General features: G+C 52.5%; 14 protein-coding genes across 14 annotated transcripts; 6 read left to right on the forward strand and 8 right to left on the reverse strand.

Moving 5' to 3' along the window:
* Positions 1 to 1,137: 1,137 nt before the first annotated feature.
* J4E85_004731 (uncharacterized protein) lies at positions 1,138 to 1,725 on the reverse strand (the record flags this gene model as incomplete). The annotated part of the gene is made up of 1 exon (XM_051468984.1): positions 1,138 to 1,725. The coding sequence occupies one exon, from the start codon at positions 1,723 to 1,725 to the stop codon at positions 1,138 to 1,140; it is 588 nt and encodes a 195-aa protein (XP_051327199.1).
* A 684-nt stretch (positions 1,726 to 2,409) lies between these two features.
* On the forward strand, positions 2,410 to 3,372 carry J4E85_004732 (uncharacterized protein; the record flags this gene model as incomplete). The annotated part of the gene is made up of 1 exon (XM_051468985.1): positions 2,410 to 3,372. The coding sequence occupies one exon, from the start codon at positions 2,410 to 2,412 to the stop codon at positions 3,370 to 3,372; it is 963 nt and encodes a 320-aa protein (XP_051327200.1).
* Positions 3,373 to 4,130: 758 nt separating this feature from the next.
* Positions 4,131 to 4,703, reverse strand: J4E85_004733 (uncharacterized protein; the record flags this gene model as incomplete). Its single annotated transcript, XM_051468986.1, has 2 exons — positions 4,131 to 4,588; positions 4,637 to 4,703. 2 exons carry the CDS (start codon positions 4,701 to 4,703, stop codon positions 4,131 to 4,133), a joined length of 525 nt encoding a protein of 174 aa, XP_051327201.1.
* Positions 4,704 to 5,435: 732 nt separating this feature from the next.
* Positions 5,436 to 7,642, reverse strand: ARG2 (Amino-acid acetyltransferase, mitochondrial; the record flags this gene model as incomplete). Its single annotated transcript, XM_051468987.1, has 2 exons — positions 5,436 to 7,538; positions 7,589 to 7,642. 2 exons carry the CDS (start codon positions 7,640 to 7,642, stop codon positions 5,436 to 5,438), a joined length of 2,157 nt encoding a protein of 718 aa, XP_051327202.1.
* A 342-nt stretch (positions 7,643 to 7,984) lies between these two features.
* J4E85_004735 (uncharacterized protein) lies at positions 7,985 to 9,068 on the forward strand (the record flags this gene model as incomplete). Its single annotated transcript, XM_051468988.1, has 3 exons — positions 7,985 to 8,029; positions 8,137 to 8,455; positions 8,515 to 9,068. 3 exons carry the CDS (start codon positions 7,985 to 7,987, stop codon positions 9,066 to 9,068), a joined length of 918 nt encoding a protein of 305 aa, XP_051327203.1.
* Positions 9,069 to 9,771: 703 nt separating this feature from the next.
* Positions 9,772 to 11,392, forward strand: J4E85_004736 (uncharacterized protein; the record flags this gene model as incomplete). Its single annotated transcript, XM_051468989.1, has 4 exons — positions 9,772 to 9,894; positions 9,945 to 10,263; positions 10,311 to 10,535; positions 10,584 to 11,392. The coding sequence occupies 4 exons, from the start codon at positions 9,772 to 9,774 to the stop codon at positions 11,390 to 11,392; spliced, it is 1,476 nt and encodes a 491-aa protein (XP_051327204.1).
* Positions 11,393 to 11,732: 340 nt separating this feature from the next.
* On the reverse strand, positions 11,733 to 12,695 carry J4E85_004737 (uncharacterized protein; the record flags this gene model as incomplete). The annotated part of the gene is made up of 2 exons (XM_051468990.1): positions 11,733 to 12,597; positions 12,646 to 12,695. The coding sequence occupies 2 exons, from the start codon at positions 12,693 to 12,695 to the stop codon at positions 11,733 to 11,735; spliced, it is 915 nt and encodes a 304-aa protein (XP_051327205.1).
* A 505-nt stretch (positions 12,696 to 13,200) lies between these two features.
* J4E85_004738 (uncharacterized protein) lies at positions 13,201 to 14,276 on the reverse strand (the record flags this gene model as incomplete). The annotated part of the gene is made up of 2 exons (XM_051468991.1): positions 13,201 to 14,163; positions 14,271 to 14,276. 2 exons carry the CDS (start codon positions 14,274 to 14,276, stop codon positions 13,201 to 13,203), a joined length of 969 nt encoding a protein of 322 aa, XP_051327206.1.
* A 737-nt stretch (positions 14,277 to 15,013) lies between these two features.
* Positions 15,014 to 16,215, reverse strand: J4E85_004739 (uncharacterized protein; the record flags this gene model as incomplete). The annotated part of the gene is made up of 3 exons (XM_051468992.1): positions 15,014 to 15,158; positions 15,214 to 15,551; positions 15,607 to 16,215. 3 exons carry the CDS (start codon positions 16,213 to 16,215, stop codon positions 15,014 to 15,016), a joined length of 1,092 nt encoding a protein of 363 aa, XP_051327207.1.
* A 630-nt stretch (positions 16,216 to 16,845) lies between these two features.
* On the reverse strand, positions 16,846 to 18,009 carry J4E85_004740 (uncharacterized protein; the record flags this gene model as incomplete). Its single annotated transcript, XM_051468993.1, has 1 exon — positions 16,846 to 18,009. One exon carries the CDS (start codon positions 18,007 to 18,009, stop codon positions 16,846 to 16,848), a length of 1,164 nt encoding a protein of 387 aa, XP_051327208.1.
* Positions 18,010 to 18,211: 202 nt separating this feature from the next.
* J4E85_004741 (uncharacterized protein) lies at positions 18,212 to 18,697 on the forward strand (the record flags this gene model as incomplete). Its single annotated transcript, XM_051468994.1, has 3 exons — positions 18,212 to 18,369; positions 18,442 to 18,594; positions 18,649 to 18,697. The coding sequence occupies 3 exons, from the start codon at positions 18,212 to 18,214 to the stop codon at positions 18,695 to 18,697; spliced, it is 360 nt and encodes a 119-aa protein (XP_051327209.1).
* Positions 18,698 to 19,182: 485 nt separating this feature from the next.
* On the forward strand, positions 19,183 to 20,043 carry J4E85_004742 (uncharacterized protein; the record flags this gene model as incomplete). The annotated part of the gene is made up of 1 exon (XM_051468995.1): positions 19,183 to 20,043. One exon carries the CDS (start codon positions 19,183 to 19,185, stop codon positions 20,041 to 20,043), a length of 861 nt encoding a protein of 286 aa, XP_051327210.1.
* A 2,342-nt stretch (positions 20,044 to 22,385) lies between these two features.
* Positions 22,386 to 24,118, forward strand: J4E85_004743 (uncharacterized protein; the record flags this gene model as incomplete). The annotated part of the gene is made up of 3 exons (XM_051468996.1): positions 22,386 to 22,491; positions 22,592 to 22,798; positions 22,863 to 24,118. 3 exons carry the CDS (start codon positions 22,386 to 22,388, stop codon positions 24,116 to 24,118), a joined length of 1,569 nt encoding a protein of 522 aa, XP_051327211.1.
* A 132-nt stretch (positions 24,119 to 24,250) lies between these two features.
* Positions 24,251 to 25,903, reverse strand: J4E85_004744 (uncharacterized protein; the record flags this gene model as incomplete). Its single annotated transcript, XM_051468997.1, has 1 exon — positions 24,251 to 25,903. The coding sequence occupies one exon, from the start codon at positions 25,901 to 25,903 to the stop codon at positions 24,251 to 24,253; it is 1,653 nt and encodes a 550-aa protein (XP_051327212.1).
* Between the last annotated feature and the right edge of the window lie 241 nt (positions 25,904 to 26,144).

The following is a 26,144-nucleotide window of genomic DNA, read 5'->3' on the forward strand; positions in this document are numbered from 1 at the left end:
GGCATTCAACTCGCTTCCCTCCTCATTGAAACCGCTACCACGGTGTCTGAGCGTCGAGAGAAGATCACTGCAAGCGACGTTGCACGAAGCATGTGCAGGTCACAGCACAAGCGAGGGTTTCGGAGACGAGATGCGCCGATAAAGGAAACTGGTACTTTCCGTTCCTGGTGCAGACTAGCGATTCGAGTCCGGGACGTGTACCCATGAACCAAAGATTTCTTCTCGTACCAGACTGAGCTCGCTGGATACGCCCGCTTGCCGCCCGTCGTCCTGCAGACTGCAGGTGCGAACGATGAATTCTGACTATCAAACAGAGGCAGGGCAAGAACAAAACATTACCCCTTCACACTTCCACGAACCTTTCCGCTGGTTCGCAGTTTCCAACACCCCGATTCTCCGACATACTTCACCCTAGATAATTTTCTGCCACATGTACCAGGTTTCATTCATCAAAACTACTTAGCCGCAAGTCGATATCGCGGACTGCGAATGCATTATCTCAGGCCCACCACACGCCCCCCGAAGACTGTCTAATTCCTTCTTCCTGTAATCATCATCACGGCTCTCCACCGGACTTTCGAGGGCTGTTGTGATCCGCAGATGTTGTTTCGTTATTTGGTCTAGAGTGCGCAGGGAAGTCTATGACGCTGCCTAGACGCGCTAGTGCATTTCGCGGGGACTGTTGAGCGTCGCTGTTGCACCGCGGACGGAACTGGGAGATGAGAGGGGTAGAGGTGGCTTATCGAGAGACCTCTGCGGATCTGATTGACAGAGGGGCTTAAACTTTGGGAGGGGTTTGTCGTGGGGTGGAAAGTCGGACATGGGACGCGACCGGGCGCTGTCGTTTTGCAAAGTCTAAAATTTGGCAGAAGGATGGGATACTTTTTTGTGTTCCCAACTCGCGTCATCTCGGCTTTGGATCATTTTGAAACCAATATCGAGCTGACCTTCAGGTGTACGAGTGCGGGTGACATCAACAGGTTATGAACGCGCGAACACGTGACCTAAGTGCTCCCATTGATCGTCGCGCTATGCATCCAACGAACATCTGGTATCGCTCAGATAGCAAATCGCATGTTTGCATCCCGTGTGGTTGGTGAAAACTATCCTACAGTTGAGATACCCAGACCACTGGTATCACTCGCTCAAGATTCCGTCCAAACGAATCTGCAACTCCTCCGCCTTTTTGCTATGCATAAACTCTCTCACACCTTCAACCCGCTTCCCATCCTTGCTCAACTTCACAAATAGGACACCCTCAGTCCACCACTCTGTGATCCCACTTTCCAACAATTGCGTTCCCAATTCACCGTCACCATTCACCTTGCCTCCCATCTTGCAGTGCGCGACTACCGTATTTGTGTCTTTTGAAAAGTGCACCGCTCTGCCTCCCTGACCATCGTCTTCAGGAACTACCTGAAAGTCGCTAAAGATCTCGAAAACCGTCTCGGCATGTTCGCGGAACGGCTGAATCGAACGAGTGGGTAGGTGCAGGTCTGCAGGAAGGGAGGTATGGCTAAAGTCGCGGGTGGCGTACGTTGTCAGGGCTTGAGGGCGAAGAGTCGAGTAGCTCTCTATGAACTTGTTGAAAGTCTGGATGTGCGCGCTTGATTCTTGTGACTGCGATGGATAGAGAAGGTATGCGATGGGCGCGAGAGCAGCGATTGCTGCGAGAGTTGCAGTGGCAAAGCGTATCTCCGCGGGTGTGAAGCCCAAGTCTGACATTTTGTGTTGATACCAGGATGAATGTGCGATGCTTATTGCATATGCGTGTCGAGGGTATCTGCAGTCGCTGAGCTTCCGAATTGTCGTTCGCCGGTCTTGTTGGTATGCCGTTTCCTGCTAGATTCTGGTAGCGAGTAAGATCGATCTGACGCGCACTACAGCATCTACCCGGTCGATCGTCCAGCCGTAAATAATCCGACCATGATCTACGGATCCGTCTAATATTGCGGATTCCAGTTACATCTCCGGTGATCAAACTTTGAGCCCCTCATGGCTTGCATTCAGCTGTGTTGAACGCCATCTCTGTGACGCTCCTGCATAATCACCGCAATGTCGGTGTGGCCCTCCACCGACCCGTAGCGCTGTGGAACATCGTGACGAGCCGGCCATTCGCTGTACGGTCTACAATCTCCGCTACCCTTCTCTGGGATCAGCGTAGAAGAGTGGAACTGCGTTCTAAAAAGAAGCAACGGTGGGTCTGGGATGCTTGCGGGGCCGGTCGTGCCAGTCTTTGGGCGACGCGTCGACGTGAATGCATATCATCGCTGCTTCCTCTGCTCTTCTGTAGTGATCGTCCTTTCTGCTTATTCTCAAATCTGAGGCTGAAAACAAGCTTGACCTGCTGCGGTAACCCACGTCTTTACGAAGCCAAGCAATCCTTCGACCCTTACAAGCAACCCCGCCATGGCCGCCACAAAAGCCATTCTTGTTACCGGCGCTACTGGTAAGCAAGGCGGTGCTGTACTTGAACAACTCGCATCGCATCCTTCGCACGCCGATTACACGCTCTTGGCTGTCACCCGTGATGCCAACTCCGGTTCTGCGAAGAAGATTGTTGAGCGTCATCCGGACGTAAAGTTGGTGCAAGGCAATTTGGACGAGCCCTCGGCGCTCTTTGCATCAGCCAAGGCCACACTCAAAGAGGCTGGCAAAGAGGAGAAGATCTGGGGTGTTTACTCTGTTCAAGTCTCTCTAGGCAAGAATGTCACCCACGAGAGCGAGGTCATACAGGGTAACGCCCTGATTGACGAGTCGATCAAGGAAGGCGTCACACACTTTGTGTATTCCAGCGTCGACCGCGGCGGCAACCAGCGCAGTTTCGAGAACAAGACGCCCATCCCGCATTTCCAGAGCAAGTATGAGATCGAACAACACCTTCTCGAGAAGGCTGGCAAGAACGGTGAAAACATGGGCTGGACCATCCTCCGACCGGTTGCCTTCATGGACAACCTCGCACCTGGCTTCCCTACCAAGGTGTTCCTCGCAGCACTCCGCGATACACTGCAGGGCAAGTCCATTCAGTGGGTGTCTGTCGAAGATATTGGTCTATTCGGCGCACGAGCGTTCGTCAACAACGAAGAATGGAACGGCCGCGCCGAGGGTCTCGCCGGTAGTGAGCTCACTATGGACGAGATGAGTGGATGCTTTGAGCGTGTCATCGGTAGCGCGGTGCCGGCAACTTACGGTATGTTTGGCTCCGCGCTTATGTGGGCCGTCACGGAAGTGAACGTCATGATCAGTTGGTTCGCAGCTGAGGGCTATGGCGCTGATATCAGCAAGTTGAAGAAGGAAGAGCCCAAGCTGTGCGATTTCGAGACTTGGCTGGCGGAGAGGAGTGGGTGGAAAGGTCAGGCCATCAAGCGATAGATGATGCTTTCATCTGCCGGCGGGGTTAAGCATCTAGCGTCGGACTTTTGGACTTTTTGGGACTTTGACCCCTGTAAGGGATTCTGGGGAGTTTTCTACGAATACATAATCTAACAATACAATACGGAGTTGCTACTTTCCGCGTAGCAGCCCTGCACAGGGTGTAATTTTCGCAAAGCAACAGCCTGCACCTCTACTTCTTTGCTATAGCCCTCTTATAATTTATTATAGCCTGTTGCTGCTGCTAGAGAGGGTATAAGAGGCTGCTTTTTAGCTGTGCACGCTCTATCTCTAGCCTTAGCAGCTACAACAGAGAAGCGGGCTTACTTATATCCGCTGTTAGCTATTCACTAGCTATTCACCTGCGTGGCTTGGCCTATCACCTGGCATTATCCATAATGTCGCTATACTGTTATGTTGATGCATGTGCTTGCATGAGTGTTTGACTTCATTACCAGCCTTGCTGGTTATATCAGCGGTGGCTTAAGCACAGACTTTGTATATGGCGCTGCCAGCACAGTCATCATGGCCTGATAGGTCGATGTGCAATTCAGCACCGCATCGGCAGTGTTGGATCTCTAGCTGATATGTTCGGATTGCATCGACATCACAAATCGCGAGGTTAAAGAGAGTCTTTAGTTTTACGCTTCATTGCTAAAATGCTACACTCCAAGGGCCTCCAACCAAGAGAGGCAAGATGGTAAGTTGCGCAGTAGCCAGACTACTACTATCACGGAAAACAAGGGCTATGGAACCCTTTACAAGGATACCAGGTTCCACAACGCCAGCCCACCAGCAATAACCGGTGTAACCAACCTCAGCCTGTTCCAGCTCGCCCACTTCATAGCAATGTTCTCCGCCTCGCCCAACTGCTTCTCGTTACTCCTCTCCGCCAACGCCTCGAGCTTGTCGTTCAACGGCTGCATGTTGAGAGCCGAGTGCAGGATAGTCGTCAAGTGCATAACGGCCGCAACACCAAACAACTTCCAGTCGCTGCGAGCGAGCATGCCCTCGCGGTAGACTGAGTAGCCGGCGTAGGCATAACCCAGGAAGCCAAGGGTGGAAATGGGGCGGAAGAATTGGTTGCCGACTGTCCAGCACAGAGGCCACTGGCGGCCTAGAAGTTGCGCACGCTCTTTGTGGTCGGGGCTGCCTGGGCGAGGGAAGTTGACGAGGAGGGCAGGCACCGTCATGTACGACTGTGTGATGGCATTTCCTGGGATCGTCAGAAGTGAAATTGGGAACTATGGGAGTCCGGTCTTACCGGCAAGAATGAAAGAGAATGTGATGCAGGTTCCTGCGACGCCCTTTACGATAGTGTTGTCCGACATCTTGAGATTGTTTTGGTATAGGTGTGGAATTGAGGTTAATTGCTTTGGAGTATGGAAGGAGTGATGAATGAACGCGTCCACATCAGCGACGACCAGCTCCAATAAACATTTTCCATCAACAAAGACCAAGACACATTTCGCAAGCTAGCAGCCATGCACCCCCGTTCCGACACCCCAAAATCCCGTGTTGGATCACTCCGCCCTGCATTGTGGTGCGATAGCGGTGTTCCTGGCAGCCGTAGTTCGGTTCCCCACGGCAGTCGCGTCCCTCCAAGCGCGCCGGTTTGGCGATCCCGATTACACCACGACAGCCCTGGAAGCCTCCGCGCAAGCTAACAAAGTTTGAAGCTTTCATGTCGGTGTGCTTTGGGTGTTTTCTGCATTGCTACCGTCAAGTCGGTGAGTGTTCTGGTACTGCGCTGGTGGGGTTTTCGCCTTCGCGATGTTGTCCGCCACGGGCTGCCGTTGCCATGATGGAAGATCGCTCTTACCACTTTGGACAAGATCGGGAATCAACTTCATGGATGCGTCGCATGCGGTAGGCATTGAGAATCATTTCGAGATAGAAATTGTGGGTGGTCGCAGTTGGAAAGCTGTAGATACTGGCATGTCGGTTCATAGGGGCACACGCTCATCATGAGACTGTTTTTCTGGATTGAAAGAATAGCAACACGGTATGACTTCTCTGTCTGATAGAAAGACTTGAGAGTTCGTAGTTTGCTTAGATTGAATCTAATCCGCTCTTTGTATGCCATCTGCCCAGCTCGGTTCAATGCCACTACAGACATCTACATAGGCATCCCACCTTCTCAAATCCTTCTCCTTTTGTGTCCCACCCCACTTCTCAGCACTCCATCTTTTCTCGACACCCTGCGTAGTCCAAAACATGGTCCATTGATCACCAGGCAAGTTCCACATGCCCTTGCTCCTCTCTTGGTACCATTTGTTGACCGGGTTGCTCGTCCGACTCCTCCAGACTACGCCATCTGGAAAGCATGTTCGAGTCAAAGCAGCCCAGACAATGTCGGAGACGCCACCGGAACCTTGCGACGACGTGAGAACCGCGAATTTATCGAGATAAGGAATGTAGTATGGCGAGTCTGGAGAAGGCCTGCTAGGAGGACTGAGCCCATGGAGGGATGCGGGCGTTTCCCATGTGCAGATGGCGCCACCTTCGTAATCACCCGCTATAATGATGCCGGCCACACGGCCACGAATACGGTCGAGGTAGTTCTGAGGATGCAGTTTACGTCGGAAAGAGTCATCGATGAGATCGACGAGTTTTGGGAAGTTGATGCGCGGGTCGTCTGCTAGCTCTATGCTCGGGTTCGTTGCAGAGGGTGGCTGCCACGGTCCGTGAATCCGCGGATCCGGAATCATGGTGAGCGGTATGCCTTTCTTGAAGAAAGTAGCAGGGTTGGGTGCGGTGGAGCCGAGGAAACGAGAAGTCGGAGTTGTCGGCAGCGACGACGATGTCATCGGCTTGTCTGTTAACACGTTATGCAATAGAGGATTCTTCGCAGGGGAAGTCCGCGCATCGTCAGGTATAGCTTTCCTTGCTGCTTCCAAGGGTGTCAGGACGAGGCCAGACGACGATGGGGGTAACAGCTTCAAGCCGCGCTCGACCACTTCGAGGTTCTTCAGATGGCGTATTGGAGCTGAGTTGCCAATCTGTTGTGCCGGTGTACCTGGTAACGATGCTATTTCTTCCTCGACGAATTTCGAGAACGGGTTGCTAGAACTCAGTGAAGTTGAACGCTGTGTCTTATCATCCGGGGTGGCTGAAGACAGCTGCTGCAGCTCTTTCTTGATGTCCCGGTACTCGGCTTCTAGATTGACGAAAACATGAGCGCCATCCGCTCGCTTCTCGGATGGTATGCCACCAAGAGGATCAAGTATAATGATGCGGTCCAGAATAGGTCTTTCGACGACATCCTTTGTTTTGTACAATGCGCCACCAACTGAGCCATTGCTGCCTGTCTGGCCGGCGAGACCGGCAAACTCGCGAACGAGCGCCAGAAGCACGTCGTCTGCCTGGACCCTGACTTTCTTCAGATTTGTGTCGTAGGCGAAGGGTGTTATGACTGGAATAACGCCGTCGTCGATGGGCGGAAGTAGCAGGTAATTGTGCTGTACCTCTACACCTCCCCGTACCTGGACGGTACTGGGTATGTCGTTGGCCAGTGGGGAGTAGCCCAAAGCATCTTCGACCAACAGAGCTCCTGGCTCGTTGTAGTCTTCCAACGCTGCAACCAAGCGCAATGCCTGCTCCCTGACCATGTTTCCGTATTCCAATGTCAACTCTGTGGTGTGCGCATCGGCATCGTGATCGCAGTCGAGCACTACAGCAGTGCTGAGCCCCAGCTGCGCCATCTGACTCAGAGTCAATGCGATGTCGCCCAAGGTGCGGTCGTCGAGGGTTTGAGGCTGCCGAAGCTTGACAAGCGCCATGTGCACCGGCTCATCCTTCTCTTCGGCCTGGTACTCCTCCTCGGGAAGCGGTTCGCGGGTGAACACGGTGGGCTTGTAGAGGTCGCCCAGGTTCACACCGGTTCGCAGCGAACCCGAGTCATTGTGTATATTCTCGCTCACCACCTCCCTGGCTTTGGCTGCGATAGCCGCCTTGCCCTTCTTGGGCGCATCGAACTGCTTGAGGAAGTTGCGCGCGTCGCGTTTACCGGGCGATTCCTTCAGTAGACGCGTCAACTGCTGACGTTCGGCGCGCTGGCGCTCTTTCGCAGAGCTCGACGATCTTCGGACGTAGGTGGCGGACGTGGTGAGAGGCGCGCATTGGATCTTGGTGAAGATGTTACCGCTGTCATCGCGCTTGGGAAGCTGTCAAGGGTCAATATTGCTGCATTTACGCCTGAAGACGTCGCGCTCACCTTCTTCGTAGCCTTCCCCAAGCCCCTCGCGGGGGCTTTGCTCCAGATGAACATGCTTCATGCTACCGCTCAGCTGCCGAACATGCGAAAAGGTCAAAATTGTGTGACTGGAGCTCGGAGCAGAGGTATGACTCTGCAAATGTGTGGGGAAACGTGCCCGCATCCGCATTTTCGAGAACTCAACATCGATAACGGCGTGCGAACGTCATTTGCTGGTAACCGACATCGGCCCGGTGTGGCCTTATCCCCGGGCTACTGGCGGATGACGATGATGAACACCATGACGAAGCGCTGACAAACCGTACGCAAGGTACAAGCAGAGGTCCGTATAAGTTGTCGCACTTGGCATTGCCTCCGTTGTGAGAGAAAGGACACAGTCAGATCCCAGAAGAAATCATGGCGCCTCAACTCGCTTGGATAGGCCTCGGCAACATGGGCAGGGTCAGTAAGGGAGGTCATCAGCTCGACCATGTCACTAACTGTTACAGGGCATGTGCAAAGTATGAAGCATCTAAGATTCTAAATTGATTTTCGTACTGACTCCACAGAACTTGGTGGAAAAGGGTAACCTCGATAAGCCCCTAATCCTGTTCAACCGCACCAAAGCCCGCTCCGAAGACCTCGCATCCAAACTCGGCAGCTCCAAGACCAAGGTTGTCGATACCATCAACGATGCTGTCAAACCTTCCGACATTGTCTTCATGTGCCTGGGCGACGATGCAGCCGTGAACGCTGCTGTCGACAAGATGCTCGAAGAAGATGTCAAGGGCAAACTTATTGTAGATTGCTCCACGGTACACCCAGAAACGACGAATGCTTTGGAGAAAAAGATAACCGAGAAGGGGGGTGAGTTCGTGGGCATGCCAGGTAAGTTACGCATGTGAAGATAGAAGTGCTCCCTCAGGACGGGCCTGACAACATCCCAGTATTCGGTGCCCCAGCCATGGCGGACAATGGCCAGCTTGTTTGTGTGACAGCAGGCTCAAAAGCGTCCTGCGATAAGGTAGTCCCGTATACGACAGGCGTGATGGGTCGTACGAACATCGATTACTCAGGCCAGCCAGCAGGAAACGCTACCCTCATGAAAGTCATCGGCAACACCTTCATTTTGAACATGGTCTCGCAGCTATCTGAAGGCCACGTCCTTGCCGAAAAGTCTGGTCTAGGGGTAGACAACCTCCACACATTCATCTCTACCATGTTTCCCGGTCCCTACACCGCGTACTCGCAGCGCATGCTAGCCGGCGACTACTATCAGCGCGAGGAACCTCTTTTCCATATCGACTTGGCACGAAAGGACGCAAGACATGCGATGTCGTTGGCCGAGAGTAGTGGTGCGAAGGAAAGTATGAAGATGCTAGGCTTAGCACAAGGGAGACTGGATAAGGTGAAGAGTGAAATCGGGGACAGAGGAGATATTCCGAGTGTTTACGGAGTTGTGAGGAAAGAGAGCGGCTTGGATTTCAAGAACAAAGATTAGATGGGCAAATCTTCCATTGCAGTTCTGGAATAATCTGTGGTTGTCCGATGTTAGGGTGCTCCTGGACGCCGTGTATGGTGGTATTTGCCCGAGCGGTACTGACTACGCTAATTGCGACTGCCGTTATTACAAGCATGGCTATCGCAACTTCTGCTCGACTTACTTTCCACAGAAAGCCCGATGCACACGCAATGTACCGCGGCTCTTCAACGCGGTTCAGACATGACGCGACGTGTGCTGATCACTACCCGATTTAACCACCATCGATGCAGACATTCGGTCTAACTCTGCCGAGGATGCATCATCTGTCAGAACATCCTCCCAACGTCACATCACGCTAGACTCCTCAGCGTTAAAATCCCCAGGTTTTACCCCAGCTTCTCCCCTCCCCACTGCTTGATGAGGTCAAGCCTCATCTTGGCTGCAACGGCGGGTTCGTAGAATCACCCTCTGAGATCGAGTCTGTTCTTGCGAAACCTGGTTGCCGTGCACATGGACCGACATTTCTGCCGCCAGCTCACGTGGGTGACAGCAGGTACTTGAGGGCCTGAAGACCCTGCCGATTTACCTCATCGCGACTGCCTACTGTTGACTCCACTCAACTCAACCTCAATGCTCGAACCTTTCGTCCAGTCCACGACCTGATCGGCATTATCCACAGACCAATCGCTAATCGGCATCTCTATCGTATCACAAAGCGAACATGGGGTTCCTTAAGAGACCCACACTGCGCAGTCGCGACGACCAGAGGACGCGTGCTGCTGAACTGACGCTGCGCGAGTCCATCTACCCGCTCTGCCTCGTCACCATTCTATTCTTTCTCTGGGTGAGCCACGACGATGCCTTAAACCCAGTGTATGTGGCTGATGATCATAGGGATTCTCGTACGGTCTTATCGATACCCTCAACAAGCATTTTCAAGACGTCCTTGGCATAACGCGCGCTCGCTCTTCAGGCTTACAGGCAGCATACTTCGGCGCGTACCCACTTGCTTCCCTCGGTCATGCCAACTGGCTTCTGCGCCACTGGGGCTACAAAGCAACCTTCATCTGGGGTCTGACACTTTACGGCGTGGGCTCTCTTCTTGCCTGGCCATGTCTTGTATATCGTTCGTTCGGAGGCTTTTGTGTAGCCATCTTCGTCATCGGTAATGGACTAGGCTCGCTTGAGACAGCAGCCAACCCTTACCTGGCTGGTATGTATGAGTCGATTGAATGATGGATGCAGTACTAACGAAAGTAGTTTGCGGACCACCCAAGTATTCAGAGATCAGGATCAACATCGCGCAGGCTTTCAACGGCATCGGCACTGTGGTAGCGCCAGTTTTAGGGTCATATGTCTTCTTCAACAACGTTGGCACCGATCAAGCATCCCTTGAGAACGTGCAATGGACTTACCTCGGCATCGCATGCTTCGTTTTTCTCCTTGCGATCGTTTATTACTTCACGGAGATACCTGAGATCACTGGTAAGCTTGCTCCTTAATGGGAAATGACCAGGTGCTAACATCCACTAGATGCCGATATGGCTTTCCAGGCTGAGAGCACTCACGCTGGTACCGACGTAAAGCCTTTCCGCAAACAATACCGTCTCTTCCATGCGACATTTGCTCAGTTCTGCTACACTGGCGCGCAGGTGGCGATAGCTGGAGCCTTCATCAACTATGTCGTCGAGACACGGGTCATAAATGGACGCGAGACCGACAACTCGACAGCAGCTCGGTTCCTGGCTGGTGCGCAGGGCTGTTTTACCATGGGTCGCTTCATTGGCAGCGCCTTCATGAAGTTCGTCAAACCACGATGGGTGTTCCTCGCGTTCATGACGTTATGTATCATCTTCATCATCCCGTCCATTACCGAGCGAGGCAATACTGGCATGAGCATGCTTTACATTGTACTCTTCTTTGAGAGTATTATCTTCCCGACGATTGTTGCGCTTGGCATGCGCGGACTGGGCAAATACTCAAAGAGAGGCTCGGGCTTCATCGTGGCCGGTGTATCTGGTGGTGCTGTCGTCCCTCCACTACTGTTCGGAGCGAGTGATACGCTAGGGAAGGCTAGGCCTCTGGATGGATATGCGCCCACCGCTATCGCCATGACCGTTCCAATGGCGTTCTTCGTTGCGGCGTGGAGCTATGCTTTCTGTGTCAACTTTGTGCCAGCCTACCGTAATGTCGCAGATAAGTTCTCAACAGCCGAAATCGGTGTTGAGAATGCGCATGCGAATGATCCTGAGCGTCAAATGCAGCACACAGATGGTGGTGTACTTGCTAAGGAGGAGTCGCCAACTCATACTGAGGCGGTAGATATCGACAGGAAGACATAGGATGACTCTCTTGTCGAAGTGGGTGAAGAGGAGGAAGCGAAGAAAGCTGCAAGTGGGGCTAAAGTTGATGGAGTACACGCTACGGTTGCCGACGATGCTCAAGTAGTTCAGGGGTCCTGAAGTCGGCGTACAGCGACTTGCATGACAAGAAGAAGTGGTTCACTACACCGTTGTTCCATATCTGAAGCCACCATGAAAGTCGTATACCTAGCAGTCGAAAGTCATACTTATTAGTGCATTGCTTCCACTGATATTATCCACCAGCCACAGTACCAAATATCGAGTAGTATGAAGTGCTGTAAGTGCCCTGTACTCACTGATGTAGCTTTTCGTCATCCTCCTATTCTCCGTCCCCCATTTCTTGATCCTCGTCTTCACGCGACTTGTCCTCATCTGAGTCGTCAACTAAGATAGAGTCCTCCACCGTTTGACCTTTTATTATCATTTCTAGATCCCACTTCTGTTTACCACGATACTTCCTCAACAGAGCGATTGTCAAATCCTTCAAGAATTCTGCGGGATACTCGTCTGTCTCATCGTCCTCAATCCAAGCAGCATCCGCTGTGTCTGCCCATAGTTGTACCAAGACCAACCTCAGTGATGATCCTTTGGCCGTCTTATCGTAAGCGAGGCGGATGCTGTCCGGACCCGGATATTCATCAATCTCTTTACTAACTTCAACCAATCCCTGTATAACGTCTCGACAGAACTTCTTGCTCTTTAGTTTGAGACCTAAAACGTATGCCTTAACAAGTTCATGTGTGTCAAGAGAGAATTTGCCATCTTCATCCGCCCGGTCTTCAACCGCGATATGATCATAGTAAAGCCACTCAAGAAATATTGCGAAGGCATCAGCGTCGATGGCGGAAAACTTATGTACTGTGATGACGTCGGTGTCATTCGACCAGCTGTGACGACAGAAAGGACAGTTGACTGGTTGACGAGCTGTCTGCTTCTCCGCCTTCCACTTCTCAATGCATCTATGATGAAAGTTGTTACCACAATGAGTAGCGCAGTAAGTAAGCTCTTGTATACCGTGCTCGAGCGGTTCCGTGCAGATCGCGCATTCACTGTCTTTCTTGAGAGGTTTGCGCTTCGGCTGTAGCTTTTTCGTGAAGAATGTGGATCGGCTGCATATGATGTCTTCGGGGACAGTGAACTCCTCGCCGCGTGAAACTTGGACGCGGACGATTTTGTGGCCGAACCTAGAAGCGCGTCAGCGGTTGGTGTTATAAGCATCACAGAACACGTACCGGATAGCTCGCTTCTTCCTAACGCTGATGCGTTTCTCCTGCTTGGGCATCTTTCCTGGTCCTGGCATCTCCCGCTACTTGGCAGGCGCGATGGCTTGATAAGGTCGTTCTTGGGCGGTTCTCTGGTCGAGTTGTGAGCATTGGTCGGCAAGCCGATTAGGCTAGTACCTATGGGTGAGTGATGTTCTATCGTTCAGTTACACTATGTTGCTTCGTTAAATGCAGATCCGTGCGCAACGCGCAACCGGTAGGAGTGCCCCTAGGCCCTGTAAACTTGATGAGCTGAGGCCCAGAGTATTCTCAAAGTGAATACTGTTGTGATTCACGTTAGTAAAGGTTAACGTAAGGCACGATACCGAAACGGGGGGTCGGGGTGAAGCTGTGATGTACACAGTCGGTCATTTGTCTTCGTTTCGAGCTAATGCAGTTCGATTGGGCGTAAACAAGCTCAAACCTCGTCTATCGTGTTTGGGTAGTGTAAGTCCCGAATGCCAGGTGCAAGTCATCAGAATGGAAAACAAGAAGACAGGAGACTCCCAGTGCCGTCACGAACGCTCATCCTTTCGACCTGTATACAACCAGTCCGCCGTCGTCCGAGTCATCGGAAAGAGGCATGGAGCGGACATCTTGCTTCAGCCGACGCTTCGCACTATGTGTATGCTTCCTCACTTCGACCTTTTGACTTGGACGCTTCCTGGTTGCTGGTACTTCCGTAGCTTCAGCTTTGGGACTATTCAGACCAATAGCTGGATTTCTGCCTCGCAGACTTCGCGATGCTGCTGACGCCAAACTCGTGCTGCCGCCTACAGGCGCAGTATCTTCGTCATCGCTCGTCAGATCCACTCCTACGCTCAGCTTCTCCATCCACATCTTCCTTGTCGTTCTGCCATCTTTCCTGTCTCCCCACCGGACCATGGCTGCATCTGCTAGCTCACTCACGAAGGCCTCTGGCCAGTTCTTGCCCTCGCTCTTGAACCAACCGGGCTCGATATAGGCAAGCGATATGTCGATGACGAAAGCTCGAATTTCTTCATCGCATTTACGATCCACAAAAGCCCACTTCACGCTCTCCTTCCAGAAACGCGCGCGAGCTTCTGCGAAGTAAGTGGCAATGACTTGCGACTTGAACACTGGATCTTCGACGGTGTTGGCAACAGTCCAGAGTTTGAGGATGACTAGATTGAAGGCATCGGTAACGCGAGAGACATTTGCGGATATGTGTAAAGTGGAGGTATACAGCCAGTCCAGGTAGATTTGCGTAGCCTCGGCGTCTAGCTCAGACTCTATGTCTAGCTGATTGAGCAGTGACTCGTTCTCCCAGCTAGCACGACACATCGGGCATGTTGGGATCAACTCCTTCTTAGAACTGGTAGTAGATGAGCGCTTCCAGGCTTCCATGCAGACTTCATGGACGTTTTGCCCGCACTTGGCGCAGAAGGAGATGTCTCCTATCATGGCGTCGAGAGCCTCAGCGCAAACACAACATTCGTCAATGCTGAAGACAGGCTTTCGGTTTCTCTGGAGGCGGTCTTTGAAGAATCGAGAGGTCTTGCAGATGAGATCTACGGTAAACGCATGGTGTTAGTATGTTGGACTCCTGAAATGGCTTTATGTGTTGTTGTTACCTTCATGTACAGTGAAGCGGCGATCAAGATTGGGGGCCTTGAAGCTTATGATTCTGTTGCCCACACTGCGCCATATCAGCAAGTTACATGTGGTATAAGACGGACGGAGTGAGGTACATAATGGGCCCCAACTTCTTGGTCGCTCCTCGAGATTTAGTGATGGTCATCTGCACAAATGGTGATCTTGTAGAATGAGAATGTTGTAAGCTGAAGGGCACGGAAGACACGACCTAGATAGAAGTACTGCAGACACGAGAAGGTGAGAGTCGGGCCGTGCGCACCTCGTCATGGGGCGGTGACAGTATCTCAAGGTGAGAGAACCGCCAAGAAAAGATTCAGTATCTGAGCAAGGCGAGCACAACAGTCGTTTTGAAGGTAGGCAATAAGTTTGCCGAATGAGGCGAACCTTACAATCGTGCCCGGGAAGAACTACACATTTCTTGTGTGTGGATCAGCCAAAGGTCGTCGAGAAAGCCCGACCGGATGACAAAACCAGAAATTGCTGTGTTAGACATGATACTCCATGGCGCCGACCGAGAGTATGTAAAGCGTGAAACAAACTCTTCAAATGGGTATTTTGCTCATCACCGTCCCCTGCTGGTGACTCCAGACACGGTATACGACATGAGCTATGTAGCTTTGTCATAGCCAAGTTCCACGCTGTCTTCCGACGCCGTCGATATGCCGCCAGTGCCAAAGATCACGAGTTTTCTGCTCAGCGAAAGTCCGTAGACGATCTACTCCTATACGCCAATGTACCACAGTTCGACGCCCATGACCTCGAACTTCTTGCCATCGTCGCTCAGGGGCTCGTTGCCAAACGTTGGGCATGTATCGGAAACGCCCTTTTCGAGGTTATCGTCTAGCCATAGGCCATAGTGACCGTCACTGCGACACCGTCAGTCTACTGAGCTGTTGATGATAACACATCGCCGTTACTTACCCGCCGCCAACACTCAGGTAGCTATGCTCGCAGAAGATCATATAGTCATTCACCCCGCTGTAGGGAAAGGCCTTGAACCTTATCCGCTCTGGTGTGCTCGCACCACTCTTAGTGGCCCGACCGTTTTGTGGTGGTGCTAGCGAATCGCCCTTCCTCTTCGGTGAAGATATAGTTGTCATTCGCACAGCGTCCGTCGTATCTTCGGATGGAGGTGGTGGGAGGTTCATCTGCAGGTCTGAGAAACCGGAGAGTATGTGCGCGCGCCAGAGAAAGCATTCGCCGTTGCCGTAAAATGATGTGGAGGGCCGTGGTGCGTCGGAGAGATATGCGCCGAATATCTATAGCGATACGTAAGCATTCGTCCTGGGGTTGTCCTGACATTCGCAAACTTACACCTCCGCTGCCGTCTTTGACCACGAGCACAAAGCCACCTCTCTTGCCCAGATAGTCTTCAGATTGCTTGTATAGTGTGCCTAAGCTGACACCGTTCTGCTCCAGACTATATGCCAGACTCCATTCATCCACTAGTTGTAACCTTGGTGGAAGCAGGAGCCGGATCTCTTCAGCAAGCGCCGTGCTCAGAAGCTTGCCCTTTTCTCGCATGTTGCCTCCCCATCCTCTAAGGCTTAGCGGTGTCAATGGAGGCGGTTGGAAAGGGCTCGCTATCCGATGTGGCGGCTGGTAGACCGAGTTCATATCTGAGGTGGTAGAGGAGACGAGATTCGCAAATGTGTGTGAAAGTGAAGATGCGGTGGACTGCAACTGCGCTTGTATGTTGCTTGCGCTGTTACGGTTGCTGTTGTTCTCCGATCTCGATTGCGCGTCTGATTTGGGAATGGCGTCCGTGTTCAAGCGTCGCAGGATGCCCGAGACTGCATAAGAGACGGGATAGGTGAAATATGAGGACGAGCGGTTGGGCGTAGAGCGCTGCGATGGCGGTGAGGTTTGCGACGAGGGCGAGCGGAACGGGGAAGAGGACGGGGTATCTGGTGGGTACGACATGAGCGGCAACTAATTGCGATGGGAGTAATGTTCCTGAATTAATGTGGGTCGCGTGTTGGAGGTGGTGTGCTGGGGCTGTCGCAGGGCAGAGTAGCTGTGACGTTGCGCAAAATTAGTGGGCTGACAGCTGCTTGGAGCCTCACAACACCACCAGGATGGGACGTGGCTGTTACATAAGCAGGCCTGTGGTTGCGGTGAATGCATATCCGAAGGCTCTGATGAGCGCATACTAATACAGGACATGTCGGCGATGTATGCTCTGTGATTGCCTCACCCTCTGGCACCGCGACGTGTAGCTTGCGGAGCCCTGACCGCTTTAGCTTGCTAGCGTGTCGCGCGAAAGCTTGATCTCCGCTACCCGGTAGGGCTGACCTCGCGTATCCATCGTGCATTCAAGCCAGGATCCCCATTGTCAGTCGAAAACTCGAGGATGATTGTGGTTGAGATAGTAATGCTCGATCCTGGCGGTGGTATCTCTGCGCTGTGATAGTTAACACGTGTCATACCCGCGACCCTCAGTCGCATTTCTCATAGCATGCATCGGCTCGAGAAGGTATCGAGAGTTCCATTCTTGATTGAATGCTACTAGTGTAGGCGTCTCTACACTCTCAAAATGAAGCCCCAGATGGTCTATGTAGTCTCGGCGTCTGCCTCCTTTGTCGCTTCTGCGAGGTCTCGATCCAAATGCTCATCTCCCGCAGCATCTGCGTCTTCTTCCCCGTCGTCTCCATCGCTCTTAAGCTTAGCACCCTTTCTTTCGGGCATGACCGCCATGAACGCCTTGCCCCAATCCCCAAACTCCATCCACTTGAGCATAATCTCCAGCACATGGTTCGTGACCAAGACTTGCCGACTTTTCATCTCGAGGTATTCGCCAATAGGTAGCTTTGCAGTCTTGATCCCACGGTTCACGGCGCGCTTGTGACATATGCCTTTGTGTCGGTTCTTGTCAACCAGTCCGCCGATAATGTATGTACTGTTGGGCTTCAAGTGAGTTAGAACGTTGTCAGACTCAGATGAAAGATAGACGACTTCGCCTTCCTCTGCTGCAGCATCAGGTTGTTCTTGATCGCCTGATCCAGTGGCTTCTGCTGATGTCTTCAAGGCGCCGAGAACTTCTCCCCCGTTTGGCCCTGACATCCACGCCTTCGCTTTTTCGGAAACCTCAACGAAATCTTCTTCGAAGAACTGGAACCCCTTCCAACTCGTGTACTGCTTTGCTAGAATGCCATCGAAACGCTCCTTCATCTTTCCACCGAAGCTGCTCAAAGCTAGATGGGTCCTGAAGTTCGCCTTTCGGTTATCGCTGTAACACCTCGTAATCTGAAGTCCCAAGCTCTTGAGCTCGTTGTCAAACATCAGCTCTTCGAAATCGCAGTCGAAGATTACTGTTATTGGTACTTGTTTTCCAGTTGCCTGCCGAGGAGGTCGCGAAGCTGGCGGCCTTGGTCTCTTGCCATTCTCGTCGGTAGGCATCTGCGCCCACTCTTCTCGCCTTCGCTCTTTCTTCTCTTTGACTTTCTCTTTTCGCTTGAGTTTGCGATCTTCGCGGCCGGCTTCCCAGCGCTCGAGCCGCCTTTGCTTTTTGAGCTGGTTTTTTGATAGCTTTGGCTCCGCATTCTCACTCCCAGCCGGTGTTCCGACAGATTCTACGGCGTCGGCTTGATTGCTGTTTTCCGCTGCGACAGGTAGTTGTTCGTTTGGTGTCGGAATTGTAGGTGCTTCTGCCACATCCTCAATGCTATGCGCATGCTCTAGCTTGCGCAACTTCGCAGGACGCTCTTCGGAATCCATCTTCGAATAAAGTTTCCTCGGTTTGTGAAAATCAAGAGTGCTGCCTTCCACCCACTCAGCGTCGACAAAATTATGCTCACTCACTTGCTAGCGCGCCAAGCCAGATCCCTGTCATCGCGGGTTCCCGAGCTCGAACCTCACTGCACGTCTCCGCATCGACGACAACTTCGAATACCCATTGAGCCACGAATAATCGCCCAACATGCCGCAGGATATGCCGCCAACGGGCGGCTACAGCCCCGTACAATACAAGCGCAACCTGCCCGTACGAGGCTTCCGCCCCGCCGCATACCTTTTCGGAACCGCGGCACTCATGACCTACGGATTCTGGAGAGTTGGACAGGGTATCAGAGAGCACAAGTACGCGCCTGCCATCGAAGAGGAGACTTGCGAGTCTTAGGTTATATGAGGGAAAGTGCTGACAAGTCGCAGCGAACTCGCGCGCGAGAAGATGTGGGCGCGGATACACCTCATCCCCGCGCTGCAAGCCGAAGAAGACCGCGATCAAGTACGAAGGCACCTCGCAGATAAGGCGAGAGAGAAGGAGCTACTCGGCACAGAGACCAGGGTCTACAATAGCGACAGGTATGGTTTGAAGACTTGGCTTTGTAGACAACTTTGGCTAATTCACGATGGCAGATTCGTTCGCCCTACCTTTGCAATCACGCCCGAACACGAGACGAAATAGACTTGCATACCGCGCTGGACATGTACATATAAATCCACAAATCGTTGGCAGGCTAAGGAAACGCTGTCTCCAAATGATATCTTTCGTTGTGTTTGAAACTGTGACGCGACGTACATTCCAAGGCTTCAAACGGTGACATATCGTTGCGGGAGGACCGTTGCGCGTGTACATGCCGAGATAAGGTGGGTTTAAAGTGCTGACGAGGGGACACCCTGTGATAGACTTTCAAAAGTGTGGTTCACAATACGTTGTGATTACTTGGGTTCCACTGGACCCGTGAAAGTGACACCCCGCCCATTTTGTCGTGCACTCTCCCGCGCGTCGAAACGCGCCACCTGGACCAGGCAGTGCGCCTTGTCGTCAACTGCGCCCAGCGCCTACAGCCCTTCCATATTTCAACTCTACTAACCCTCCCAACCGTTCGCTGTATCTGTCCATAACCGACCCTTGCCAGCCGGCGCAACCTTTGGCGACGACATAGCGCAATGTCTTTCATCACCAACTTGTTCGTTAGCCTGAAGAATGCGACGCCTGTCGACACAGGCACCTTGCCACGCGCAGATGACAATGGCACGCCGGATGGAGCCGACGAGGACTGGGATTTTGTAACAGCGCACGAAGCCGGAGTCGTCTACGACGACCGTATCACGATCCTACTTGGTCCCCATCGAGAGACTCGTCACCACATCTTCATCGCCGACATGCCCAGGTCTTCTAAACTCCTCAATCATGTCTGCACTCTCGAACCATCACAACGATACTTGCATCTCTCCCTCCCCGACCTCTTCATGGTGAAACTATATCTCAAATCGCAGTTCACATCCGTCGACTCGCTGGCCATCGAACAGTCCTGGTCAAGCATCATTAAGCTAGCCATCACTGCCGATATCTTCCAAGACGCCTACATGGGAGATAGGGCCCTCGCAGCGCTCACGACGAGGGGCATCTTCGCCCTCGAACCCAACAACGCGGTGTTGCTGTTCAAAGAAGACGACTTCTCACTCGCCCGGGAATATCAAGACAAGACGGGCAACGGGCAGAAGCTGATAGAGACACTTGACAAGGTTGCAGAAAAGGGTGCAGAGAAGCCTAAGCCGCCCAAATTGGAGCTACCCAAGCCTCAGGACGTGAACTCCAAGCCCGACGTCTACAAGCGGAAGAGCGAGGGCACAAGGTTCGGTAAAAGCGTATTAAGAGGGCTGGCACAAGCCACCGCAAAGAAGGGAGGTGATATGGATGATAAAGTGCATCCTACACGGCAGCCCAGCGTTCCGCCAGGCGTGGATGCGTTGAAGCGTGGCGATGCCAGCAACTTCATGTGGCCTGACAAGAACGTGAAGAAGTGATCTCGAAGTCTTCAAAGATATGTTGGACGAAGAAAACTCTACGCAAACGTCACGGTCACGGCTCGTGGCTTCGAGACCCCATGAAGGGAAATTACAGCCGTCTCATTGATAGACGTCATTTGGAGAGTTAGACTAGTCGTCCGTCTTACAATCATTAATATGCACTGCCCATCTACATCTGCATGTGACGTGGTAATCATCTGAGAGCACAGCTAGGCCATCTCCTCTGTGCATCTGGAACACAGACATGGCCCTTCAAACCATGGCGACAGCAAGTCCTGTCTCTGCTCCACCGGTATACCATGGACGTTGACATAGCTGCAAAACAGTTCATCTCCCATCATCACTGGCTTGATCGCGAAAAAGCGTACAGTCGTACTTCCATTTTCCCTTCTCCACTCCACGTTCGGTGCGCAACTGTGATTGAACAACGGCAGATGAGGTGTGATTTCATCAACGAAGCCAAGCCGGTGGTCCAAAGAACCAGCTTTGTTGTTGGCCAGACGCGTCCAGATGGAATGAAGAACCTCAGTATCGAAGTTGCGGTCTGCGAAGACGTCCACACCGAGTTGCTCTAATATCTTGAATGGGATGATGATGGATTCATTGAGAGTGAAGACATCAAGATGATCTTTGTTGGCGAGAGGCTTGAGACGCGCAATCAGCGGGTGATCTAACGGGGACTTTTCAACACCAGCTTGAACGCATGTTGCCAGCAATCGTAACATGAGGAGAGGTCGGAGAGGTGAGGCGTTGTGCGTCAGGCCCCTAGCGGGTGCCTGGAGCCATTCAAAGTCTTTACCGCATAAAACTCTATGATAGGTGTTCATCGCGAGGCGGAGACATTCGTCGGAGCAGTAACTCTCGGAACAGCACGTAACCCCCTTGGGACCATCCGGCAAACGCGCATAGCAACTTGAACAGCAATGTGGTGGCGGGGTGCTGCATACACCGGTTGCGCTCCGGTCTGTAAGTACACATTCGCCAACCTTTATGTCGCGAGCCGCAAACATACCCAGCATGTCTTCGCCTGGGTCTTTTGCCAAGGTACTTCTACCAAGAAAACATGGTGCATCGTTGCCAGTCTCGCTGAGCTCCTCGTTTACCAACTCAATGAGCTCCGATGAACGGGTCAGATAGCGCTCGATGGTCCATGGATACTCTACTGTAAGCACTCCGCCATCTCTCACTCTATCTTGCACCTCATGAGGTGTGCCCCCAAGAGCCCTTGCAGCCTCCTCTTTTCGCTTCAAAAGCCCGCGCAGGTCTCCAGCTCTCTCTGTAGCCTTCTCGCACCACAAGGGTCGAGAGTGCATTATCGACTCTTCCAGTATCTCGACTGCGTCCCATTGACAATGACAAGCTTGAAGAGCAACTGCGAGCAATTCATACACCGATTCTCTTAGATCTTTATTGGCATCCGGATCGCCTGCTTGCAGTAGTTTGGCTTTGTAAATGTCGCCGACTGCAAGCTCAGGGAAGTTGAGCATCCACATGCGACGGCCACGCTCGAACCAGGCTTGAGGATCATATGGGTGGTGTTGAATGCGCTGATTGTAGGTATCGAGGGATTCCAGGATTTCTCCAACTTGAATAGGATGTAATCGACCAGTTTGCTGAACAGTTCCGGAGCGGTATATAGAAGGCACATAACGCTGCAGCAATGCGGCATCCGTTGTGTCTGGACGCGTTGTACTCTCTGGCGCCACAGGTCTCGCATGTGTATCCATGGTGGTATCAAGAGCGCTGACATCAGTCTGGAATGAAGGTGTTGATTTTGCATCGCGATCGAATTGGGCCGCCCATCTATCGCCAGCTTCTTAGGGGACGTGCACAGAGGTAGCCGATGTGATGATGTCTGACGTCATCGTGAAGAGGTGACGGCTCACCTCGTCGTGCATTATCTCCCATCATAACCGACATCAAGAGATCTATCGAGATGGAAGAGCGTCAAATTCTATCTGAAATTTGATGAGAGTTAAGCCGTTGCATTGCAAATCGAGTGACCGTGACGAGCTCGGATCTACATGGAGACGTACCAGCGCAGCATTCGTCGGCAAGTTAGAGTTATTACATACCTAACTACGTAAAGTACCCCTTAAAGTTATCGCAATTGGATTATTACGAGACGAGCGCGCACTCAAAAGGATCTCGCCCATAGTCGCGTCTCGCTTACCTCACCAAGGGACCCTTTGTTTACCTAGGGACGTGCGAGGTGTTCCGAACCCTGCAAGTTTCATCGATAAGAATCCAACAAGCCCGTTCCCCGCTTCCTATGTCGTAGCACGACACATGTAGCTATCAAACAAGACACAGTCCAAGTAAATCGTGCTACCTTCGCCATGACGTTAATCCAAACCCTACCTGCGGAGCTCTTCGACCCAATCCTGAAAGTGTACGTCGATACCGTCCCGCTCCACGAGAGCTTTCGTGCCCGCATCGTGTCTCGTAAGTACATACTCGATTGCTTTGATAGAGATCCGAGCAGGTTCATATTAATTCCTCACTTTGCATCGGCATTGTTTGTTCGCGACTAATGCGTCTTTAGGGACGTTTCGAAATGCGATCGACCACGTACTGTTGGCGCAAACTCCGGCAATCGTCTACGAGACATATCTCCGCAACATCGAGCCGGAAGTTGATGACCGTCATGATAACGGACCACCAACTTTCCTCCGAAAGAATTCGCATACTTTGCACATGAATCATTGTATGCGCAATCGTGGTATGAACCGGGACTTGACCAAGTGCCTCAGTAAGTGAGAAAATGTTTTTGGCGAAAAGTCGAGTCCAAACTGCTAACGGAATATGGACAACAGACAAACTTACTGACGAGATGATGCAATTTACGAACCCCACAAACGATGTCATTGACACTACTGTGCGCAAGGCCTATCTTAGTGATATATGTCTCACCTATAGCGTCCTAAGACCAGGCATGGAAATACTGCGAGATGGTTCCGACAAATATTCCAGCAAGCCGGACTTCTTACCCCCAGATACAATGGATAACGATCGAAGGAAAGATTTGAAGCACTCTGCAACGCCGATAACCTCGGTAGATCTTTTGACCGCGGCGGCCGCTGTGGGAAATATCGAAGCTGTCGATCATTTCATAGCACAAGGGGCAGACCCTCTGGGGTACACTTCTGGCATACTCACTGGCCCGATCAAAGCAGCTGCAGTGTGTGGCCACACTCCAATGGTTCTTAAGCTTGTAGAGCTTGCAAGACATGATTTCCCGACTCTTGGAGCGCGGGAACGTGACTGGATTCTCGTCACATTCGAGACTGCGGTGTGTCATGCCATGAAAGCTGGAGACACAGAATCAGTGCGAATGTTACTAGAATTTTTCGTCACTCGCCGTGAAGCCCGAATCCCGGAGATTTGGAAAAAGTTGATTACCGATGGAGCACAAAACGGCAAAACCGAAACCCTCGTGACGATTTTGAAGGACGATATCCCGAAACGCACTCCAGCGGATCACCACAGCGATTTGCAGTACGCGTTAAAAGAAGCTTGCGAAGCTGGACATTCCGAACTCGTATGCCGCATACTTGGTGGCGATTTCGTGCTTTTTAATCGCGATCACCTCATCCAACAAACATCGCTGGAAGCAGCACGTTACGGACATCGAAGCTTGGTCGATCTCCTCAGAAGCCGCGGCGCCCATATCGGATCACAACATCTCGTCGAAGGTATGACAACTTTTGCAGACAGGGCAACGACCCACTTCCTTATGACCCGCCACCTGGTCGATGCGGGTGTTCCAATAGACGCGCAAGTTCTTAAGCAGTGTGAAAGTAAGGCATCTTTTGCACTACGTGCAAGACACAAGATGAAGCAGAGCCACTTCTGTCTTACTGATGGTGCCATGGTAACCATCTTGATTGCGAGCGAAGCGAAGCGACAGGGCTTACGGGCAGAACTCAAGTCGTGCGGCAGCATCAAGCTTCTACTGAGGCTAGTGCTTAACGGGAAGATCATAGTTCCTCCTGAGCCGCTGGATTTCATGAAACTGGCGGTAGAGGTAGTAGACTGGCTGGCTAATGAGAGTCAGCCAGCGGCGTCTTAGATTGGAGGCTATGTTTGCGTCACGGGGGAGCCACCGCATATTTGGTTCGTAGAGTGAAGGATGATCTCATGAATTGAGTAATGCATTTAGAAGACAGTGTATACATACAATGCCTACCCACGCTTCTTCTGGCTACCGCTTGGTGATCGTCTTCTGCTCCTTTGCATCATCCCTCATCTCCTGCTTGATCTTGCTGATTATGCCTGCACCGCCATAGATCATAGCAGTGTATACCTGTGCCACACTCGCTCCCGCATCGAGGATCTCTCTCGCCTGCCGACCATTTGTGATGCCGCCCGTTGCGAATATAATCTTGCGTGGTGCGTCTGGTGCTGGCGCAGTCCTGGGTGTAGAGTGAAGGGTCATTGTAGGTGCTGATTCGGAAAGATCGTCGACGTTGGAAGAAAGTTGTGTTGGAGACGGTTGGTCGAGATCGAGCGTTGGCTTGGTTTTGGAAGACCCGGTAGAGGGCTTGTCGTCTGTGCTCTGGCCAGCGGTTGGCTCGTCGGTGTGGGCTTGTGACGGTGGTGCAATGTGCTTTGGGCCTTCGTCGAGCGCTTTCCTGTACCTGCTGACAAGCGAAAGTGTGCGCTCGAAAGTCTGGGGACCTGAGTAGCCTCCCTGTTCGAGAAGCAACTTTGCTTCTGATTGGGGAAGTAGGTAGCCCTTCGGCAGTGGGTCTGGTCGCTTCTTCGTGGTGTTGCCAACGATGACACCATCCACACCGGAGTCCCAGACTGCCTCACAGATGCCTGACACCTGCTCTTCCGAGTCCTCATCGGGGCTGACTTTGACCATAACAACAGGCTTTGTCTTGCGGTCGATCTTCTTGACGGCGCCTACTACTCCGGAGAGCAACCGCGTCAAGGGCTCGACGTTTTGGAGAGTGCGAAGACCAGGTGTGTTGGGCGAGGAGACGTTGACTACTAGAATGTCGGCGTACTTGCCAACATGGCCCACGGCGGTGGCATAGTCGCGTACTACAGCATCGATGTCGTTCTCGGAGGTCGTCTTGTTCTTCGCAACCTGCACGGCCATTAGACGCCCCTTGAGCAGCGAGCCTGGTGGAACGCCAGCTTCACCGTCGAGGACCTGGCGTTCGGCATCTTCACCCAGTCCAAGGCCAGCGTGGTATGCGAATTCCCTGACGCGTTGTCGTAACCGTGAGGCGACCAGCTCGGCGCCTTCCGAGTTGAAGCCGTAGCGGTTGATGAGAGCGTTTTGGCTGGGTATCCTGAAGACACGGGGCTTGGGGTTGCCCTCCTGTGGCAGCAGCGTGACAGCTCCCACCTCGACCACTCCTGCTCCGAGCTCGAACAGCGGTGTCGGTATTTCGGCGCCCTTGTCAATGCCGGCAGATGTTCCAATCGGGTTGTTCAGTGTGTGTCCAAAGACTTCGACAGCCAGATCACCCTGGGAGTCAGCCACGCCGCGTTCCCGAGGGTTCAGGCCAAAGCTATGCAGCACCTTGAGCATGTGTGTTCCAGCATGATGCGCCTCTTCGCCATCAGGGTATATTTGTCGTAGCGCAGGCACAACAAGCCATTCGTGGATGCTTGCGCGCGTGTCGGTGACGTAGAGGTAGCCAAAAGTACCACCGAGCGTCAGGAGGGTGCCGTATACGAGGTTCTTGGTACGGGTACCAGCCGATCCAACGTTGGTCGCGGTTTCCGTGGCCGTCGTGGCCTGTCTTCTGGGGTGTTGGAACGGGCGATGTGAGGGGCGGCAGCGCGGTACCGATGGCCGCACGCGTAGAGCACGCATATTCGCGGCGGGGTTCATCATCATGGGTGTGATAGGCAGCCCATGCGACACTCAATGGCTGCACAATTGCCTGGTCGAGATGGCGCTGCCAACTTTGAGCCGTGAGGAAGCTCGGAACCAGCCAATGACGCGGGCTTGGCACCAGGTACAGGTGCCGCGTTTCCTACATCCTCTCCTTCCCTACACAACCTAACTTTGTGGTCGTATACGACACATCTGCAATGCAGTCGATCCTTCTCGCATATCCAGCTCTCATTTGATT

This window comes from Alternaria conjuncta, assembly GCF_024043145.1.
Source record: "Alternaria conjuncta strain BMP 0040 chromosome Unknown scaffold_6, whole genome shotgun sequence".
NCBI lineage: Eukaryota > Fungi > Ascomycota > Dothideomycetes > Pleosporales > Pleosporaceae > Alternaria > Alternaria conjuncta.